We start from the raw sequence: 21,317 nt of genomic DNA, 5'->3' as shown, positions 1-21,317 counted from the left end.
ATTGAGAAACTTTTTCAGCGTTGCATAGGGAGGCTTCCTGTTGCTACCTGCAAAGTTATTTATTCTGAATTTGGTAGCTCCTTCATAATAAATCTGGAAGAACAGGAAGTTATTACTGCTTAATTGTATGAATACAGAGAATTCTGTGTCAGCAGAATCCTATTATTGGATTTCATCTGTTACGTGGGAAAGCCATGGCAGCTGCATTGTGCAAAACAGCTTTTACAATAGTTTTGTTGGATAATTTCATTTTTCTCAAATGAAATTTTCCTTATTTTCTTTCTGTTTTTGAGTTATATAAGTATTTGAGCCATAACCCTATATGAAATTGTTAAAATACAATCTGCCTATTTTGCTCCAATGTTGTTGCCAAATTTAAAGCATTTGTCTCCTTAAATAAAACAATTTAGGTTTAAGAAACATTCCCTTTAAAAAGAAGGCTTTCAAGTGGGAAAAAAGCCAGTCTTCGTTCAAATAAACAGTTCATTTGAATAAGTCACAATTGGAAGACATCTATATATATAAAAGCGAAATAACACTCATGCATCATCACAAAATCTCCGCAACCGTAAAACCTACAAGCTTAAAATTTGCCCCGTATGTTCCTCTTGGCTTCTAGGTGCTCACTAAGAAAGGATTTTTTGAAATGACCATCAGAGCATTAGTATTTCCTATATTATTATTAACATGTTTGATGCTAAGGAGTTCTACTCCCTCTCCCCACCTGAAAAGGAATCTGTTCCAGATGCAAAACACAAGCAGAGGAGAGGAGTTTCAGTTTCAGCAAGTAGGGGATAGGATAGGAGAGGCTTCTGTGGGGCAAGGCTGAGGAAGAGAAGGGGATAGGGTAAGAGAGGTTTCTATGTGGCAAGCCTGAGGGAGAGAAAGGGATAGGATAAGGAGTGGCCTCAGTGGGGCAAGGCTGAGGGAGAGAAGGAGAGAGGAGAGGCTGATCGTAACTACTCATTAATTTTTAAGCTGTAAGTGTTGATTTATCAAGCCCGATCACATAGTTTCATAGTGGAGCACGGGTATTCAACTAGTGTTATTATATAGTGAATAAAAAGAACAGCAGAGAAACATGTTGGAATTACATGTATGATAGGTAAACAAGGTTCTATTTCATATAAAAATGAAGCTAGGAAAAATGAAGCTTGTTTGGTTTTAAACTCTATGTTCACCTCCCAATATAGGCTACATAAATTGCTATAACAAATGCATACAAATATTTTCATAGAGTCAGATCAATATTGTCTCAATACTGTTTATAGTGAATGTTTCAGTTCTCCAGGGTTTAAAACAAGTGCTTTCCATCTTTTTTTTTAGCTTGCAGAACATAGTATAGTAGTAACCAGCAATTTCATCTTGAGTTCATTACTGTATAGTATACATTTTACATAAAGATTGTTTCTAAATTTGTTTTCCTGCCAATGAAAAGAACTTCTATTGGGAGATTAAATTCTGTGTGGCCTATTTCTCTGTGTATTATTCCCAGATCTCCAGAGATTTGGAACATCTGCCCTACTGCTCTCTGGTATACTATCTAATAATTTCTGCTGTATGATACTGATGTAGAATTATTATTCTTTTCTTCAAGGCAAGTCATTTGAAGAAGTTAAACTATTAAATTCACAGTGAGATATTAATTTGCAGGTTTATTATTTTGTCTTCTTGTGGGTATCTGTTGTGTAGAACACAAAGATAAACTATATTATGGTTCGGAAAAAACTGAGAACTATAGCTTTATATCTGCAATTATAAATATTGGCTTGAAATTATTTGTGCAACTGGAAAATACTTCTGCTCAGAATAGAATAGAATACAATAGAATACAATAGAATACAATACAATAGAATAGAATAGAATAGAATAGAATTTTTTATTGGCCAAGTGTGATTGGACACACAAGGAATTTGTCTTGGTGCATATGCTCTCAATGTACATAAAAGAAAAGATACATTCATCAAGAATTACAAGGTACAAAACTTAATGATAGTCATATCATAATATCATCAAATAAGCAATCAGGAAAAAAAATCAATATAAATTGTAAGGATACAAGCAACGAAGTTACAGTCATAAGTGAAAGGAGATTTTTCCACTTATGGTTAAGGATTCTACATTTTTGTGATCCTCTATGTACCACAATCCTTTCTGACATATATTGCTTTCCAAAGTACTTAATGAATATCCAGAATAGATTTTTTTTTTTGCTTTTCTCTTCGCATAGGAATGCAAACGAATGAAGGTTTAATAGCAAGTTATCCTCTTGCAACCCATACAACCAAAATATTGTTAAGATTTGTGATATCAGTTCATCTTTAGAAATATATAACACTGCATTTAGTCCCATGTTTGGCTCATGCTTTTGGAGAGTAGCCTTCCTACAAACTATTCAAAATCATTATTTTGAATAATGCTGTCGATATAATTTACTTGGACTTCAGTAAAGCATTTGATAAAGTAGGCCATAACCTACTACTAGATAAAGTAGAAAAATGTGGGTTAGACAGCACCACCACCAGATGGATTTGTAACTGGCTGACCAACCGCACTCAACGTGTAGTCCTCAACGGAACTACATCCACATGGAGGGAAGTATGCAGTGGAGTACCCCAAGGCTCTGTTTTAGGCCCAGTACTCTTCAACATATTCATCAATGACTTGGACGAGGGGATAGATGGGGAACTCATCAAATTTGCAGATGACACCAAGCTGGCAGGAATAGCCAACACTCCAGAAGATAGGCTCAAGTTACAGAAGGATCTTGACATACTTGAACATTGGGCGCTATCTAACAAAATGAAATTCAACAGTGAAAAAAGTAAGGTTCTACATTTAGGCCAAAAAAACAAAGTGCACAGGTACCGTATATGTGGTACCTTGCTCAATAGTAGTACCTGTGAGAGGGATCTTGGAGTCCTAGTGGACAACCATTTAGATATGAGCCAGCAGTGTGCAGCAGCTGCTAAAAAAGCCAACACAGTTCTGGGCTGCATAAAAGAGGGATAGAATCAAGATCACGTGAAGTGTTAATACCACTTTATAATGCCTTGGTAAGGCCACACTTGGAATACTGCATTCAGTTTTGGTCGCCACAATGTAGAAAAGATGCTGAGATTCTAGAAAGAGTGCAGAGAAGAGCAACAAAGATGATTAGGGGACTGGAGGCTAAAACATGAAGAACGGTTGCAGGAACTGGGTATGTCTAGTTTAATAAAAAGAAGGACTAGGGGAGACATGATAGCAGTGTTGCAATATCTCAGAGGTTGCCACAAAGAAGAGGGAGTTGAACTATTCTCCAAAGCACCTGAAGATAGAACAAGAAGCAATGGGTGGAAACTAATCAAGGAGAGAAGCAACTTAGAACTAAGGAGAAATTTCCTGACAGTTAGAACAATCAATAAGTGGAACAACTTGCCTGCAGAAGTTGTAAATGCTTCAACACTGGAAATTTTTAAGAAAATGTTGGATAACCATCTGTCTGAGATGGTGTAGGGTTTCCTGCCTGGGCAGGGGGTTGGACTAGAAGATCCAAGGTCCCTTCCAACTCTGTTATTATTATTATTATTAGGAGTTAGGCAATACATAGATTTAATAAATCATTATAATACACAAAGAATGATGTAACTGTCTAATAGAAATTGTACTAATTTGATTTAGAGCAAGTAGATGGATCATTGGGAAAGTATCTCATCAGCATAATAGCATAATAGAAATTTGAATATATATGTATATTGTGTTGCCCTATATTATTTTGTTAAAATATTTTATATTTTAATCTTCAAAATAAAGCTTTCTCAGAGAAGTCAGTTTAAATTAATTTTAAAATTAAGATTAAAATGTCAGCTAGAAAAGAACATGCAAATAATATTAATTGTACTCATTTAGTCTCAATATTAATCTTGTAAATACTGGTAGGATAAATTTGAACAATGGAGAATGAATTTGCCATTGATAGATTGTATTTTTCTTCTTTCAGATGCCCACCTCGTACTTTTTTGCCAGCACTATGTAAAATCTTTCTTGATGAAAGTGCTCCTGACAATGTATTGGAGGTAACAGCTCGTGCCATAACTTATTATTTGGATGTATCAGCAGAATGCACTCGAAGGATCGTGGGAGTAGATGGTGCTATCAAAGCACTTTGTAATCGTTTAGTAGTTGTGGAACTTAACAACAGAACTAGTAGAGACTTAGCTGAGCAATGTGTAAAGGTAGGTTTGTATTTTTCATTTGTCACCAAGAAAAGCTATAAAGCATGTTTTCAGTAATATGTATGTAGACAAGAATTTAGTTGCTTTAAATTGAGAGTTTTGCTAAATACAGTATTTGCAAAAACATATACTCATCACAGCCTGCAATTAAAGCTTTAGTGTACAGACTATGCTCACGTATAGATTTATGCATCATTATAGAGAAAACACGCATAATATAGTATTGAAAATTCCTGCATGTGCAGAATAGCCATATAATATGCACATACAGATGTACACATACATAATTGTTTATTCTGTTTAGATTATATAAGTAATTATATGGCATTGTTGTTCATTCCAATTATACTACAGAAAATAAAGATCTCCAAGTTTTTGGCATCAAAATTACATACCAAGAACATTAATTAATCAGCTTTGCATGAAGGCATTGCCTAATTTCAACTAAAATATTTTCAGATCACAATAGAAAACAGTATTGTATTTTGCCAGCATTAAATGCAGATTTTGGGGGCATGCTTCAGATCTTGTCAGGGGAAAGATGGCCCCTTTCTGCAGTAGATCCTACTCTATGGAATATCACTGCTCAGATATTAAAATGACCCCAACTCTGTTGACGTTTCATAAAGCTTTAAGAACTTGGCTGTGTTCCTGAGCCGGGGGTTGGGGGGCTGAATGTGATAAAACCTCAATCTCTTTGCTTTATTGTTAAATTGGCTAACTGTCTTGGCTGCCACGTATATTTATTTTGGATGCTTTTATTTTTTAAAAATATTTTTTTATTTTAATTGTTTTTATAGCATTGGAATTGTAAGCTGCACAGAATTATTGATTAGATAGGTGGCTGTGAAAATTGAATGAATGAATAAATATGAAAGTACTCTTGATTCATTATTCCAAATATACTCTTTGCTTTTCTATATAAGTCTTTGTTACTGTTTGGACTTCAGTCCTGCCTGATACCTTACATGTAGTCCTTGATTTATGATCACAATTGAGTCCAAACTTTCCATTGCTAAGCAAGGCAGTTGTTAAGTGAGTTTTGCCCCATTTTATGACATTTGCCACAGTTGTTAAGTGAATCACTGCAGTTAAGCGAATTATGTGGTCATTAAAAGAATCTTGCTTCCCTTGTAGACTTTGCTTGTTGGAAGCCAGCTGGGAAGGTTACAGATTTCAGGAGTGTAAAATCCCTGCTTCTTCAACCTTACATTTCTTGTCTGTTTTCCATTGTATTTTTTTCTATCACTTTTCCCCTGGCTTAACACTTTATTTTTATTTTTGTCTATCAGAAGGAAAAGTTACCCCATCCTTGCCTAGTCCTTTTCAATCTACCTGTCATTCTTCTGATCTCCTGTACCCACTTCCTCAACCCTGCCCACATTCTTCCTTAACTGCTAAAACAAATGGTTTCTTTCCAAAGGGGAAGAAGTGCCAAGATGTTTTGCTTTTTGTAGGGTTGACAACACCGGAAAACATTTTAATCAGATTGGCTTATAGGAATATTGTTACTTTCTTGTTTCCTGTTCACAACTGTCATCAACTGTCTTACATAAAAACTATATAGCTTTATCTTCAGATATTTAACTGAAAAGCTAAATAGTTTAAATATGTGTTACAAATCTAGAAAGCTTTTAAACGCTTGTTCATATCAATTTATATTAAAATCTATATTCTGGTGTGAATTAAGTTCCAGAAAAAACAATATGCATTGATCCAACCAAATAGTAATATAGTAGTTGTTTCTGTATTTCCTCCTATTACTCACACATACTCTATCATAAAACCTGAAGAATTTTCTGACACTGATTTATGGAGGTTTGTTTTTGGAAGTTGCTTTTTTATATTGTTATAAATGAGTAAGTATCCTTTCCTCTAGTTAGTTAATGTATTATTTTCTCTTATTTCATTATGACATTTCTATAAAGTTGTGCTGATGTTTTCTGTTTAGAGCCTTATTGTCATTTCTTTTCCATATGGACACAAGTAATTTTGGTTGCTGTGCTGTTTAATAGCATGACTTGTTGAAAGAAAGCTTTTGATTGATAAAAGACCTGTTCGTTTAAAAAATATTGATTCAGTAAGATAAGAGAACTTTAGAAGCATGGGGTATTTTTGCCATGAGTTGATGCCAAAATTCCATTTGCATTTAGGTGTTGGAACTTATCTGTACCCGTGAATCTGGTGCTGTGTTCGAAGCTGGAGGGTTGAACTGTGTGCTGACATTTATTCGTGATAGTGGGCATCTTGTTCATAAAGATACTTTACATTCTGCTATGGCTGTGGTATCCAGACTTTGTGGGAAAATGGAACCACAGGATTCTTCTTTAGAGATCTGTGTTGAATCACTCTCAAGTCTATTAAAACATGAAGATCATCAGGTAAATGGTTAATAATTTTGATGAACTATGTAATTCCATAATTATGTGCATCTTGCCATATGCTTGGAAATAAGTAATAGAATTACAAAAAGTTGAATAATCGCATCATATTCCTCTTTTAACCAGGTGTAAATTAACTTATTAACTTATTAACTAAGCATTAGGTAAAGGTAAAGGTTCCCCCGCACATGCATGCTAGTGGTTTCTGTCTCTAGGGGTGGTGGTCATCTCTGTTTCTAAGCCGAGAAGCCAGCGCTGTCTGAAGACCTCTCCGTGGTCATGTGGCCAGCACACGGAGCACTGTTACTTTCCCACCAAAGGTGGTCCCTATTTTTCCACTTGCATTTTTTACATGCTTTCGAACTGCTAGGTTGGCAGAAGCTGGGACAAGTAATGGGAGGTCACCCCATTATTCAGCACTAAGGATTCAAACTGCTGAACTGCCGACCTTCTGATCGACAAGCTCAGCGACTTAGCCGCTGAGCCACCGCGTTCCCTATTGGAAGCATTACTGAATATTTATTAAGATAATATTTATAACATATATTACTGTACTTTCATTGAAAGTAGTGTACATGGTTTTTTCAGCTCCACTTATTAAACCCACAATAATTCTGTGCTTAAGGTATCAGTCTCAGCTTTATGCTTATTTGGAGATTAATCATATATGTATCTATTTCCTTCAGGTTTCTGATGGTGCACTGAGATGTTTTGCTTCACTAGCTGATAGATTTACTCGCCGTGGAGTTGATCCAGCACCATTAGCCAAACACGGACTAACTGAAGAGCTGTTATCTCGTATGGCTGCAGCAGGTGGTACTGCTTCAGGACCATCTTCAGCATGTAAACCTGGCCGGAGTAGCACAGGGGCACCAACTGCAACAGCAGACTCTAAATTAAGTAATCAGGTGTCAACTATAGTAAGCCTGTTATCAACTCTTTGCAGAGGTTCTCCCGTAGTAACACACGTAAGCGTTCTTGGAATACTGTTAACTAATAGTTTAAAAATAGTGTTTGGTGACATATATGATCACATTTGTGCATTCTAAAAACTATAGTTGAGAAACAATGACTTTCATATTGTTATTGTAATCGTACATTGTAAATTCTCAGTATGTTAATTTAAAAAGTTAACCAATTGCAGTTGATTTATATATAAAAGCTCACCTTTTTTTTTGGACAGGGGGTGATGATATCTCTTTCTCACTGGATCTTCTGAAGTTATATTTCAATTATTTCTAGGATCTCCTAAGATCTGAGCTTCCAGATTCTATAGAAAGTGCATTGCAGGGCGATGAAAGATGTGTACTTGATACCATGCGTTTGGTAGATCTTCTTTTGGTATTACTGTTTGAAGGACGGAAAGCATTGCCAAAATCAAGCGCTGGGTCCACAGGAAGAATCCCAGGACTTCGTAGATTGGATAGTACTGGGGAACGTTCCCATCGGCAATTGATAGATTGCATTCGTAGTAAAGATACCGATGCGCTAATAGATGCTATTGACACAGGAGGTAAGCAAACTGTTCTTGTTCGGTATAATTTTTAATTGACCAGGATTTATAATAGGACTGACTATACACTGGTACCTTGGTGCTTGTCATTAATTGGTGCTGATAGGCCCAACTACTACTAAAAAGGAGTAACAAAGAAACCATGTTACCCTTTGTTTTAATTGGGAAGGATCTCCTGTCTGTCCCTTTTCCTGTCTGCCCCTTTTCCATGCTGGGAAGGAAGGACAGCAACCTTCCTTCCCAGCATGGCTGACTTCCCATCTGCCATCTGTGTCTATCCCCCACTTCCTTTTGCAGTGTCCTTCATGGCATGGTCTACTTCCCATCTGTTCCCATGGCCATCAACCTCTTCCTATCACAGTGCACTGAGTACTGAGACAACATTTTCATATTAAAAGGTACCAGGGTACCACTGTATATCTTAGTTTTTAAAACAGAGTTTATAGGTTTGTGTGATGTGCAAGATACTTGTTGAAAATTATTGTTTGTTGTATTAGCTTCATTAAATAGAGCAAGTTTTTTTTCCATTTTCTACAGCTTTTGAAGTAAATTTTATGGATGATGTAGGACAGACCCTCTTAAACTGGGCCTCAGCTTTTGGAACTCAAGAAATGGTAAACATGGAATAAAATAATGGGGTTAAAAAATTTTTTTGCATAGGGAGAATGTATAAATAAACCTAACCTGTTGTTCTTATACAAAACAGGTTGAATTTCTCTGTGAACGGGGTGCTGATGTGAATAGGGGTCAAAGGTCATCATCTTTACATTATGCAGCATGTTTTGGAAGACCACAAGTAGCAAAGGTGAATTTTATAGTAACCATTTGGCCATTGCTCTGTTTTTTTTTAAATAATGAAACAGTAGAAATATATTACCAATGATCCTTTCTAAAGTGAATGTAAATTTGATTGAAGTATATCAAATACTTCCTGTGATGTACAGTTTGAAAGAATTGTTTGTTTTATTGACTACTAACTCATGAAGCACCTGTTCATTCAGGTTTCTGGTTTTGTTCACTGATGGGTTCCTTACCAACGGTCACAATTACAGTAATATAAATTCATTTTCATATATCTGAAGTATTTCCAAATGTATAGAAAAAATTTTCTCCTTGCCATTTTTTATACATTCTGCTGTTATTTCATTTAGTCCCACGGGCTTTTCTGAACACCATCTTATCAGTAGGGTCAAAGATGTTATGAAATTTTAGGTGTGAAGCCTGTTTGAATTTTCTAGAATTTAGTATGTTTCTAAAATACTTACTCTATATGGATAGAATATAACTTTTATACAATTAAATGAGAATTAATAATTAGTATAATTTGTTCACAATGACTCTCTTACCAAAGGTATTAATTTATTTTGTTGCAGATATTTCACACAAGAAACTGATAATTCCTCAGGTTTTCTCCCTTTTCTAATAATAATTCCATATCCAAAGCATATATACTTGATCCAATTAGATCTCAAAGCATGATATGGTTCCTGAGTCTGTTTTATGGCATATACTTTCAATGCTTCTTTTCAGATTTTCTGTGTTGTGATTCGTGTATCTTCACTTCCAAGAAGCACAGTCTATTAATTACCTTATCATGAAAGAAACCTTTACATGGCTCCAAACTATCTCCAAATTGCCAACTCTCTTATTTATTTGAGGGGAAAAAAACAGTCTATATCTTTTGTTGTTCCACAAAGTATGAAAATACCATTGCCCACTAATTAGGATGGTTTTGTGTAAAGTCAATGCTTCAGTTGCATGATTAGAAATTAAATATGAACCAATGTTACATTTTTCAAATAAAAGTTAAGAAATAAACATTTGATTCCTTGTAGACTCTTTTGAGACATGGTGCCAATCCAGATTTGAGAGATGAAGATGGAAAGACTCCTTTGGACAAAGCTCGTGAAAGAGGGCATAGTGAAGTAGTTGCCATTCTTCAGTCTCCAGGTTAGTGTGAAAGGTTGCTAGTCTGTTTTTCTTAAAATTCAGCTTCAATATGCGAATATCAAAATGCATTCAATTAGCATATTTTACAACAAAATTACACTGATTTGGTTATTGTTTGAAATACTGACTGTCCCAATCAGTGTTAATCTACCATTGCCTTGGCAGTTTTAAAACTATATAGGAATTAAGGATCTTTGCATGGTTTGAACTATGAGGGGGAAAAGAATATGTACAGCATAATTATGGGAGGAAAAAGTTAGTTCAGTTTGACATTACTGAAACTGCAGTTCAGATATAGTAATACAATTACTAGCCAATAGCAAGATGATTAAAATAATGATATGATTGCCTTTTTATGGTACCAATTATCAAATATATAAACTGGTTTATATGTATTTTTCTAATTATTTGTTTATTTTTTAATTTATTAGATTTTATAACTGCTATATTAGAGCATCACTTTGCAGTGTACATATTACAAAGTATTTAAACATATAGTACCCATAATATAAAAACATAACTATTACAAAAAATAAATATAGTAACTTTGAGCAATATAAACATATATATGGAATTGCCTCAAAATACTATATTTAAAATGGCCTGGGAAAAGTTCTATTTTAACTTGCTTCTATAAAGAAAATGATGTTTTTAATATTCATATTGTAAAACACTGAGTCAGAACTCCGAGTTGAGTGGCATATAAATCATTATTATTATTAGAAGTGGTTTAGCTTCCTGGGAGAAGTTGTTCCACAGTGTAGGATTACCATTATGGAGAAATGTCTCCTTCTGGTTTCAGTTTTTCTAACTTCACAGAAGTAAAGAACTATAAGTAATTTTTCCTGAGAAAAACTCAGAATCTCCTGGAAAAACTCAGAATCAAAAAAATCTATTCTAGTCAAATATAACATGGTCTTGAAGGTAGCTCAGTACCAAGTCATGGAGAGCCTTATAAGTTAGAACTATTCTTTTGAATTGTACCCAGAAACAATTGGATCCATAGCACAGGTCCCATAATGCAGAGAAAATGTGCTGTGTCCATTAACACAGAGATCACTGCATTTTATATCAAATGCCGTTTCTGAGTCATCTTTAAAGACAGTCTTATTCAGATCACTTTACAGTAGTCTAATTCAGGGGTCTACAACCTTGGCCACTTTTAAGACTTGTGGACTTCGACTCCAAGAGTTCCTCAGCCAGCTTTGCTGGGAGTTGAAGTCCACAAGTCTTAAAGTGGCCAAGGTTGGAGACTCCTGGTCTAATTGACTGGAACTATCTACTGAGGAAGCACTGGAACTACTGGAACCCAGTTTCCTCAACTCTTAACGGCTGTTCCAGAAAAATAGTATGGTTGATGGATTAAAAAACTACTGAAAACAGAACCAGAAGGTCCACAAATATAATCAACTGATATAAGCAGGGATATTTCTGTCTTATACCCAAGTCTGAATCCTTCAGAAAATGGTTTAAAGTTTATTCAGTTCAGGATGTCTAAGTAGTTTGCACTAATCAGAACAACTAATCAAAATGCTTTTTAAAAACCTTTGATAGCAGTTTCTTTAAACAAATTGTAGGTGACTGGATGTGTCCCGTTAACAAAGGAGATGAAAAGAAAAAGAAAGATGCCAATAAAGATGAAGAAGAATCGAATGAGCCCAAAGGTGATCCAGAAATGGCACCAATATATTTGAAAAGACTGCTACCTGTGTTTGCACAAACATTTCAGCAAACTATGCTGCCTTCAATAAGGTAAAAAAGAAGGAAAAGGCTCTTTTCATGGATGTGAATTGAAATAAGAATCAGATTTATATTATTCTGACAAAAAAAAACTTTCAGCTTGCTGATTCTTTTTCTCAAATTACCATATTATTTATGCTTATTGTTACCCTAATACTCAAGGTTGATTCAGTTGTCATACCTTGTATACCAATGTTATTCTATAAAGGCATATTCAGGTAAGAATGTGTGAGAAGAGAAAATAGCAATGGAATTGAGCAATGGTGTGATTTTGAATAGCTTTTAACTGGCTGGAATAAAACTCTGATTTCAAGTGACAATAATTTGGCAAGTAATTTGGCTGTAAATTCAAAACTTAGTATATAATTCCCAAAAGTATTTTTCCTTTTAATTTAAAAAAAAATGCTATTTTTTTCTTGTATAGAAAAGCAAGTCTTGCTCTCATCAGAAAAATGATTCACTTTTGTTCTGAAGCTCTTCTCAAAGAAGTTTGTGACTCAGACGTTGGACATAATTTACCTACAGTGTTGGTAGAGATCACTGCTACTGTTCTAGATCAAGAGGTACATTTTTATACATTTATTTTCTTCTAGCAATGTGCAAATCAGTATGAACCAGAAGGTCCCTGTTGTGAGTTTGAAAAAGGCAATTTCTATTATTTTGGAAGTATTTTAAGTTTCTCAAATGGTCAAATAGTGTTAATATGAAACAGCTATTTTATGTGCAAAATTAAATTCAAATTCAAAATGTTTTACACCTCATTTTTGAATGTGTATAATTTTGTGCTTTAAAAGTATATAGATTCTATAGAAATTACATAATAAAATCTCAGTCATTGCCAATCAAATAAGACTATCTCATTGAATTAATTTGGATGAATCCCATCTGAGGTATCGTTTGAACGTAATTTGAGCAACTTACAGGTAGCCCTCATTTAGTGACTGTCTTGGGCAATGACTATTTGAAGTTATGACCAGGATGAAAACATATTTGCAGCATCTGTCTCAGTCACATGTTCACCAATATAGTACATTTTTTCCTTTTTTTCTCCCTTGCAGACAAAAGCTCCCTTGAGCTTTTTTTCTCTGTATTTCAGTGCTTCCTCAAAACATGCTAACCCCAAGGTAATGAGCTCAGTTCTTACCTTTAATTAGCCGGCTCCCTACTCTACTGACAAGATTTTAATCGCTTTCACATTTTCTGGTGTTGTTTATCTCCTAAGTAGTCCAAAGCTGGCAGACAAATAGTCACTGCTATCATATTTCTTTCAATAGGTATTTCCCACTGTGTGTCCGTTTACTCTCTTGTAATCCCTTTCTCTCCAATCAATGTAAATTCAAGCAATTCCCCTCTTGCTAATCATTACAGCACCTGGGCAAACTTTCCAAAGAGTGGGGAAATGGTGCAAAAGGAAAGCTGAAGCAAAATCATCAGCACAGTTGTGCTTATGTGATTTTCCACTTAGTGAGTATATCACTTAGTGACCAAGTTACTGGTCCCAACTGTGGTTGCTAAACAGGGACTAGTTATACTTTGCATATATCATACAAGAATCATAAAAAAAACAAGGCTTGCCTCCAGAAGTTGTGGGTCCACTTGATGTTTTTAAGAAGAGATTGGACAACCTTTGTCTGGAATGGTAGGATCTCCTACTAGAGCAGGGGGTTGGATGAGAAACCTCCAAGGTTCCTTCCAACTCCATTATTCTGTTTTACTTGTGCAAATGGGATTGCTGTTACTTTTATGCTACTTATATGATAGATGAAACAACTAGTTTTATTTTAGTTTGTTTTGCAGAGAAGCCCAAAGCTTTTTGATTTGTGTGCCCCTCTACCAAAATATTCCTAGCATTCAGGTTGTTAGGATAATCATTACTATCAGCATGTTTAAGAATTTCTGTTTGTCAGTTTCATGTAGTTAATGTTAATTTTTGTAGTAATTTTAATTGTATATCGAATTGTGAAGAAATTGCTGAGGGATTTTTTCATTCTATATTACTTTTGCAGGATGACGATGATGGCCATTTATTAGCTTTGCAGATCATAAGAGATTTAGTGGATAAAGGAGGTGACCTTTTCTTGGACCAACTTGCTAGACTTGGTGTAATAAGTAAAGTATCAACTTTGGCTGGACCGTCTTCAGATGATGAGAATGAAGAAGAGTCTAAACCAGAGAAAGTAAGAATTTAATCCAACTGTGCTGATTTAATTATCATATTTAGAGGGAGCTCCATTGGGAAAGAAAATAATTCAGTTACTGCAGTTGTCTGCCTCAGGGTTAAACTATAGAACGCTAGTCCTAACTTTTAGTAATGAAATACAAATGTGATTCTTGGAATTAGTAGTAAAGTCTGCTAGAAAAGCAGTTTAGTGTACACGGCTTGTAAGTAGAGGCAAGCAATTTAATGGAACCATTCATAATTAAATTCTTAATTTTATGTGCTTAATGTGCTGATTGGTAAATGATAAGAGTTCTGGTCCAAAAGCTACCATGTTAAGGAAGACTTAATACTCTGTTTTACATGAACCCTAAAACTATACTAGCTGCTTATAATTCAAAAACGAAGCTTTACAAAATGCATTGGTTTGTATTTTATAAATGTTTATGCTTCTTAATCTATACTTGGAAGTAAGTATATGGAAGGTAGAATTGATATATATCTATAATGTGCTTTTTAGATGTGGTTTTTTAAATATATCACAGTGCTTCAAATTATGGTAGCTCATTGAAATTCAGAGAAGAAAGAAAGTGCAAGAAAGTTGCCTATAGATAATCTTGCTGTATTTTACCATTTATAACTGATTACATAGAATTGCATATTACAATATATAGTGGAACAAAAATTTATGAATATGCTAATATGAATTGATTTGGTACTTCCTTTTTTCATTCAGTTTCTTATATTTACCAGTGGAAAGTTTCCCATTTTCATCCATTTGTATTTTTTTATAAGTTATGTGAACGTTTGTGCTAATCTTTTATCTCGTATTTTTCTAGTACTTTTTTTTATTTACAGAGTATTATAACATTGGTAAAACTGCAAAATTGTACTTGTAACTTTCAGAAAGTGCATTTAAATTGGTAGGGGGGGGGTTTAATGTATGTACATTCAAGCAGCTTAATAATCTTGATTTATAGGAAGACGAACCTCAAGAAGATGCCAAAGAATTGCAGCAGGGTAAACCCTATCACTGGAGAGATTGGTCAATTATTAGAGGAAGGGATTGCCTGTATATTTGGAGTGATGCTGCAGCCTTGGAACTTTCAAATGGGAGCAATGGATGGTTCAGATTTATTTTGGATGGGAAGCTAGCTACAATGTATTCCAGTGGCAGTCCTGAAGGAGGATCTGACAGTTCAGGTACAATCTTGTTATCAAGTAATATTTTAAAGAGTTAATTATAAATTATTTTTTATATGTTTGATTTTGAGATGTTCTGTTTTACAGGAATTGCCTCCCTAAATAGTAAAGGATGTAAACAGGTGGAAGGTGGTCAGTGATGCTTTTGTCAAATTGGCATGTAACAGTAACTTCTAGTAACTCTGTTCAGTGAATATCGTAGCTTCATGTTTTCATTCTTTTCCATGCATACTAATATTAAACAATCATTAAAGGGTAATGCGTAAGAATGATAAACTGCATTCCAGGTACAGATATTGGAATGATGTGGCTTGCATCTGGCTAGCAGAATGAAATGCATGTATGTGTGACAAGTAGTAGAAACTTCCTCAGCCAACCTGAAATTGTGACAGACATTCAGCAGAAATGTTTCACATTGATTTTTACTAAGCTGTCTGCAGTTTTTAAACTTAATAGATATTGCCTGCTGTCTCCTTTTAGTAGTTTTTTTATAATTGCAACAACTAATTTGTAAATATTAGGAAATAGTAGTAAAAATAGTGTGCAACAGAACTATAGGATTGCTGTACTATAAGATTCAAATTCTCAGGAAATGTCTTTTCCCATGATGTGAAGCTAAAAGAATACTGTGAGTATTTATTCTGAATAAGTTTGTGATTGATAACTGAATTCAGTTTCAGAAATATTAGGAAATACTTTAATTTCCAAGGTGGTGCTGGAGTGTGAGTGTGTATGAACAGCCATCTAGCTTCAAGGCTAGTCATATACTCACCTAGTGCGGAAGACAGTCTCTACTGGACTGGCTTGATTAGGGAATTGCTATGTCTGAATAGAATAGCTGTCTAATTTGGCACAATTTTTATAGTCCTGAGAAGTATTTTTTTTGCATACTTCCGAATATGTTTTCAATTCCTTTTGGGTGGGGTTATGTCTTTGTTCATTCGTTAGATTAAGCTGGGTCCTTTATCCCTTAGTCCTGTGTATAACTCTTGTCAAAATGGGCATCTCTCACTGTTTCTCTGAAAGAGAAAATAGATCACCAAAAACAGAGTAAATTACAAATCCTTCAAAGGTTCCCTAGAAATAAAAAACAGTGTAGTTAAAATAACAATAACAACAACAACCAACAATAGTCCAGCAGCTTTCAGAGTGGAAAACATAGGTGGAAGATCTTCACAGCAAGTAGATCACATTGGAAGCCGTTTATAGGCCATGTAATGCTGCTTTCAGATTTTCCATAAATCTTTCTTGGGGTGGAGGTATTCATTATAAAGGTTTTACCTTTATGCTGAAAGTGTATCTGTGTAGTTTCACATGTCTACATTGTGCTACTGATTCCTGGAATAATGGCATGGGCTTAGGTAGGAATCATCGTGATTAAGGTACTTAAACATAAGTACTTGGAGCATAATTGAACAGCCGTACTTAATTAGATTAAGTGTTTTAATGGATGTTGAATGAACATGGATAATGCAGTTTTTTGTAGAATATATTTTATGGAAGAGAGAAAGGTAGTTTTTAAGATTTGTGCTGTAGTAAAAATATAAGTACAAAACAAATTTTATCCAATTATGCAGCATTACATTGACATAGTTTACTATTGTAGCAGATTAAACAATTCTAAATGCTTCTCGCAATAAGATAACACTTGTAAAATATCTTAGATTTTCTCTTAATTTCTTGTCCAATCCAATCCTTTCTTCTTTCAGAATTTAAATGCTTCCTTTTAATATCAAGCAGAAAAATGGTGGAATTTCTGTTAGTAAAAATAAGATTTCAACTGCCTAATTTGGTTTCTTTGATTGTTTTAAAAAAATTGATTGCATTTAATTTTCTTCAGTACATTATCCAAAGTATATTAATGTTATATTGCCCCTCTTAAGTTTCATTATTGTAAACTGCTTTATTATCTAATCAGTGTTTAAACAGTCCTGAGAACTTGAATCCAAAATCTAAATTTGCACTTGTTTCATGACATACATTTTTTCATGGAAACTAAATTAAGTATTAAATATAAATTATTATTATTTTTCTTTTTAAATAGAAAGCCGAAGTGAATTTTTAGAGAAGTTACAGCGGGCTCGGAGTCAGGTAAAGCCATCCACAACCAGCCAGCCAATTTTATCAGCTCCAGGACCTTCTAAACTTACAGTAGGAAATTGGTCTCTTACCTGTCTAAAAGAAGGAGAAATTGCTATTCATAATTCAGATGGCCAGCAAGCTACAATCTTAAAAGAAGATCTACCAGGTTTTGTTTTTGAGTCCAATAGAGGAACTAAACATTCATTTACAGCTGAAACTTCTTTAGGTGAGTACACAGTTTTATATAATGAAGAGAAAAATATATATGTTTGCAGTTGTCTGATTTAGCAGCTGGATTCCTATTCTCTGGGAGACATATCTGGTTTGTAGAGAATATTTTTAAGCCAGGTAATATAACAGTGGATTAACAAATCCAGAATTATGTACATTAAGGGGCAATTCTTAATTATGCAAATTTCATCTGAACAGGAGTCTGACTTAACTGTATTATATTGGGGTTCAGTGATAACCTGAATTGTTTTTCAGGATCAGAATTTGTGACTGGTTGGACTGGAAAACGAGGCAGAAAACTAAAATCCAAGTTGGAAAAAACAAAACAAAAGGTTAGAATAATTTCCGCCAATTTTAAATAGTTTAAATGTCTTCATTTTTAATTGTTCCTTATATATGCTGTTTGCTAGTCAGATTTACTTCAAATGGTAAGCTTGCCTATATTTTAAAAGAAATTAAATAGTAACTTCAGCTCTGAAAGAGAAGAAACCTTACTGACTTTTTTTAAAAAAATGGATACAATAACTCAGGAGTAAAGAATAGGACTAAACTGAAATACTGCCTGTTATCACTTCACATATAGGATAGGATAGGATAGGATAGGATAGGATAGGATAGGATAGGATAGGATAGGATAGAATAGAATAGAATAGAATAGAATAGAATAGAATAGAATAGAATAGAATAGAATAGAATAGAATAGAATTTTTTATTGGCCAAGTGTGATTGGACACACAAGGAATTTGTCTTGGTGCATATGCTCGCAGTGTACATAAAAGAAAAGATACGTTCATCAAGGTACAACATTTACAACACAAATGATGGTCAATATATCAATATAAATCATAAGGATTGCCAGCAACAAAGTTACAGTCATAAGTGGAAAGAGATTGGTGATGGGAACGATGAGAAGATTAATAGTAGTGCAGATTCAGTAAATAGTTTGACAGTGTTGATGGAATTATTTGTTTAGCAGAGTGATGGCCTTCGGGAAAAAACTGTTCTTGTGTCTAGTTGTTCTGGTGTGCAGTGCTCTATAGCGTCGTTTTGAGGATAGGAGTTGAAACAGTTTATGTCCAGGATGTGAGGAATCTGTAAATATTTTCACGGCCCTCTTCTTGATTCGTGCAGTATACAGGTTCTCAATGGAAGGCAGGTTGGTAGCAATTATTTTTTCTGCAGTTCTAATTATCCTCTGAAGTCTGTGTTTTTCTTGTTGGGTTGCAGAACCGAACCAGACAGTTATAGAGGTGCAAATGACAGACTCAATAATTCCTCTGTTGAACTGGATCAGCAGCTCCTTGGGCAGTTTGAGCTTACTGAGTTGGCGCAGAAAGAACATTCTTTGTTGTCCTTTTTTGATGATGTTTTTGATGTTAGCTGTCCATGTTAGATCTTGCGATATGATAGAACCTAGAAATTTAAAGGTTTCTACTGTTGATATTGTGTTGTCTAGTATTGTGAGAGGTGGAAGTATGGAAGGGTTTCTCCTAAAGTCTACCACCATCTCTATGGTTTTGAGTGTGTTCAGTTCCAAATTGTTTTGGTTGCACCACAAGGCTAGTCGTTCGACCTCTCGTCTATATGCGGATTCGTCATTGTCTCGAATGAGACCAATTACTGTTGTGTCATCTGCGAAGTTCAGTAGCTTAACAGATGGATCATTGGAGATGCAGTCATTGGTATACAGAGAGAAGAGAAGTGGGGAGAGCACACAGCCTTGGGGGGCCCCTGTGCTAATTGTACAGGTATTTGATGTGATCTTGCTTAGCTTCACCTGCTGCTTCCTGTTTGTTAGAAAGCTTGTGATCACTTACAAGTCTGTTCCGGTACCTGTAGCTGGTTTAGCTTAGTTAGAAGAATGTCTGGAATGATGGTATTGAATGCTGAATTAAAGTCTACAAAAAGGACCCTTGCATAGGTCTTTGGAGACTCAAGATGTTGTAGGATGTATTGCAGAGCCATATTAACAGCATCATCTGTTGATCTATTTGCTCGGTATGCAAATTGCAAGGGGTCTAACAGCGGATCTGTGATGGTTTTCAAGTAGGAAAGCACTAGCCTTTCAAAAGTTTTCATGACTACAGATGTTAAAGCAACTGGTATGTAGTCATTCAGTTCCTTGATGATGGGCTTTTTCAGTTCCTTGATGGTGGGTTCCTTGATGGTGGGCACTGGGATGATGGTAGATGGTTTGAAGTAAGAAGGAACATAGCACATCTCTAGTGATTTATTGAAAATATGGGTGAAGATGGGGGCCAATTGGTCAGCACAGACTTTTAAGCAAGAAGGAGTTATCTTGTCTGGGCCTGGAGCTTTTCCTGGCTTTTGTCTGTGAAATAGGTCCTGCACTTCCTTTTCTGTGATCACTAGGGGTTGTGAACCCAATGAAATGGGGTCAGTTGTAGGAGGCTTGGCTGTTGTTGGTGTGTCTGAGATGGGGGTTGTGGAGATAGGTGGCTGTAGTTTCCTTTCAAACCTGCAGTAAAACTCATTCAGGTCATCTGCCAGTTGTTGATTACCTTCAGCCTGGGAAGGAGGTTTGCCATAGCCGGTGATATTTTTAAGAGTTTTCCACATGTTTGCTGGTTCATTTGCTGAAAACTGATTCTTTAGCTTTTCAGAGTAGCTTCTTTTTGCTGCTCTGATCTCCCTTGTTAGTGCATTTCTGGCCTGATTGTACAGCATTTTATCACCTTTTCTGTAGGCTTCCTCTTTGGAATGTCATAGCTGCTTAAGTTTAGGTGTGAACCAAGGTTTGTTGTTACTGTATATTCGCAAGTTCCTTGTAGGTACACATAGGTCTTCACAGAAGCTGACATATGATGTTACAGTATCTGTGAGTTCATCCAGGTCTGCAGCGGTATCTTCAAAAATATTCCAGTCAAAGCATGCCTGTAGCTTTAATTTTGCCTTCTCTGTCCAGGTCTTCACTGATTTAATTGTTGGTTTTGTGGTTTTAAGTCTTTGCCTGTAAGCAGGTACAAGGTGAATCATGCAATGATCAGAGTGTCCTACAGCTGCACGTGGTAAAGACCGATAAGCATCTTTTAGTGTTGTGTAGCAATGGTCTAGAGTATTCTTGCCTCTGGTGGGACAATTGACATGCTGAAAGTATTTTGGTAGCTCTTTCCTTAAGTTTGCCTTGTTTAGATCTCCCAAAACAATGGCCAGTGAATCAGGGTGTTTGGCTTCAGCCTCCATGATTTGGTCAGCTAGAGTTCGTAATGCCTTGTTTACACAGGCTTGTGGTGGGACATAAACAGCAATTAGAAGAAATGAGGAAAATTCACGAGGCGAATAGTAAGGTTTGCAGTTGATAATTAAAGTCTCTAAATTGTTGTCACAGAATTTGTAAATTATTTTAAAATCTTGACACCAGTTGCTGTTAATATAAAGACATAAGCCTCCTTCTTTCTTTTTATCAGATGTTTCTGGAATCCTGTCTGATCGTTCAATCTGAAACCCTGGAATGTTCAGGCTGCTATCTTCAATTGATTCATTTAACCAGGTTTCAGAGAAGCATAGGACTGCTGAATTGCGAAAATCAGAATAGTATTTGTTTAAGAGGAGTATTTCATCCATCTTATTTGCAAGTGAACATATATTTGTTAGGAAAATTGAAGGCAGAGGAGTTTTAATGTGATTTCTTAATCTGTTTAAGATCCCAGCTCGTTTACCTCTCTTCCTTCGCTTCTGTCGTTTGGTTTTTTTAGTAATCCATGGCTCCGTGGGAATTGCCTCCTCCTGTGTTAGAATCTCCTCCGTGTTTGTAAAGACAGGCGGGGGTGAGATCAAAGAAAGCTGCTCCTTAGAAAAATGTTGTTTAATTTTTAGCAGAT

At 35.3% G+C, this 21,317-nt stretch overlaps 1 protein-coding gene across 9 annotated transcripts in view; it reads left to right on the top strand.

Moving 5' to 3' along the window:
- HECTD1 (HECT domain E3 ubiquitin protein ligase 1) overlaps window positions 1–21,317 on the top strand; it is a 72,137-nt gene that overhangs the window by 10,704 nt on the left and 40,116 nt on the right. For 7 of the 9 annotated variants that reach the window (XM_058162194.1, XM_058162191.1, XM_058162197.1 and 4 more), the window contains exons 3-16: window positions 3,983–4,217; window positions 6,371–6,598; window positions 7,285–7,566; window positions 7,841–8,111; window positions 8,649–8,725; window positions 8,818–8,916; window positions 9,947–10,061; window positions 11,639–11,813; window positions 12,226–12,364; window positions 13,808–13,978; window positions 14,940–15,162; window positions 15,250–15,294; window positions 17,207–17,470; window positions 17,731–17,807. In XM_058162194.1, coding sequence (XP_058018177.1) covers window positions 3,983–4,217; window positions 6,371–6,598; window positions 7,285–7,566; window positions 7,841–8,111; window positions 8,649–8,725; window positions 8,818–8,916; window positions 9,947–10,061; window positions 11,639–11,813; window positions 12,226–12,364; window positions 13,808–13,978; window positions 14,940–15,162; window positions 15,250–15,294; window positions 17,207–17,470; window positions 17,731–17,807 — 2,401 coding nt within the window. The remainder of the gene's footprint in view (window positions 1–3,982; window positions 4,218–6,370; window positions 6,599–7,284; window positions 7,567–7,840; window positions 8,112–8,648; window positions 8,726–8,817; window positions 8,917–9,946; window positions 10,062–11,638; window positions 11,814–12,225; window positions 12,365–13,807; window positions 13,979–14,939; window positions 15,163–15,249; window positions 15,295–17,206; window positions 17,471–17,730; window positions 17,808–21,317) is intronic. The other 2 variants (XM_058162196.1, XM_058162192.1) reach the window with 1 other exon arrangement.

The sequence above is a fragment of the Ahaetulla prasina genome, chromosome 1, assembly GCF_028640845.1.
Source record: "Ahaetulla prasina isolate Xishuangbanna chromosome 1, ASM2864084v1, whole genome shotgun sequence".
Classification (NCBI taxonomy): Eukaryota; Metazoa; Chordata; class Lepidosauria; order Squamata; family Colubridae; genus Ahaetulla; species Ahaetulla prasina.
Note: the sequence above shows the minus strand (reverse complement) of the source record. Positions and strands in the feature narration are given on the sequence as shown.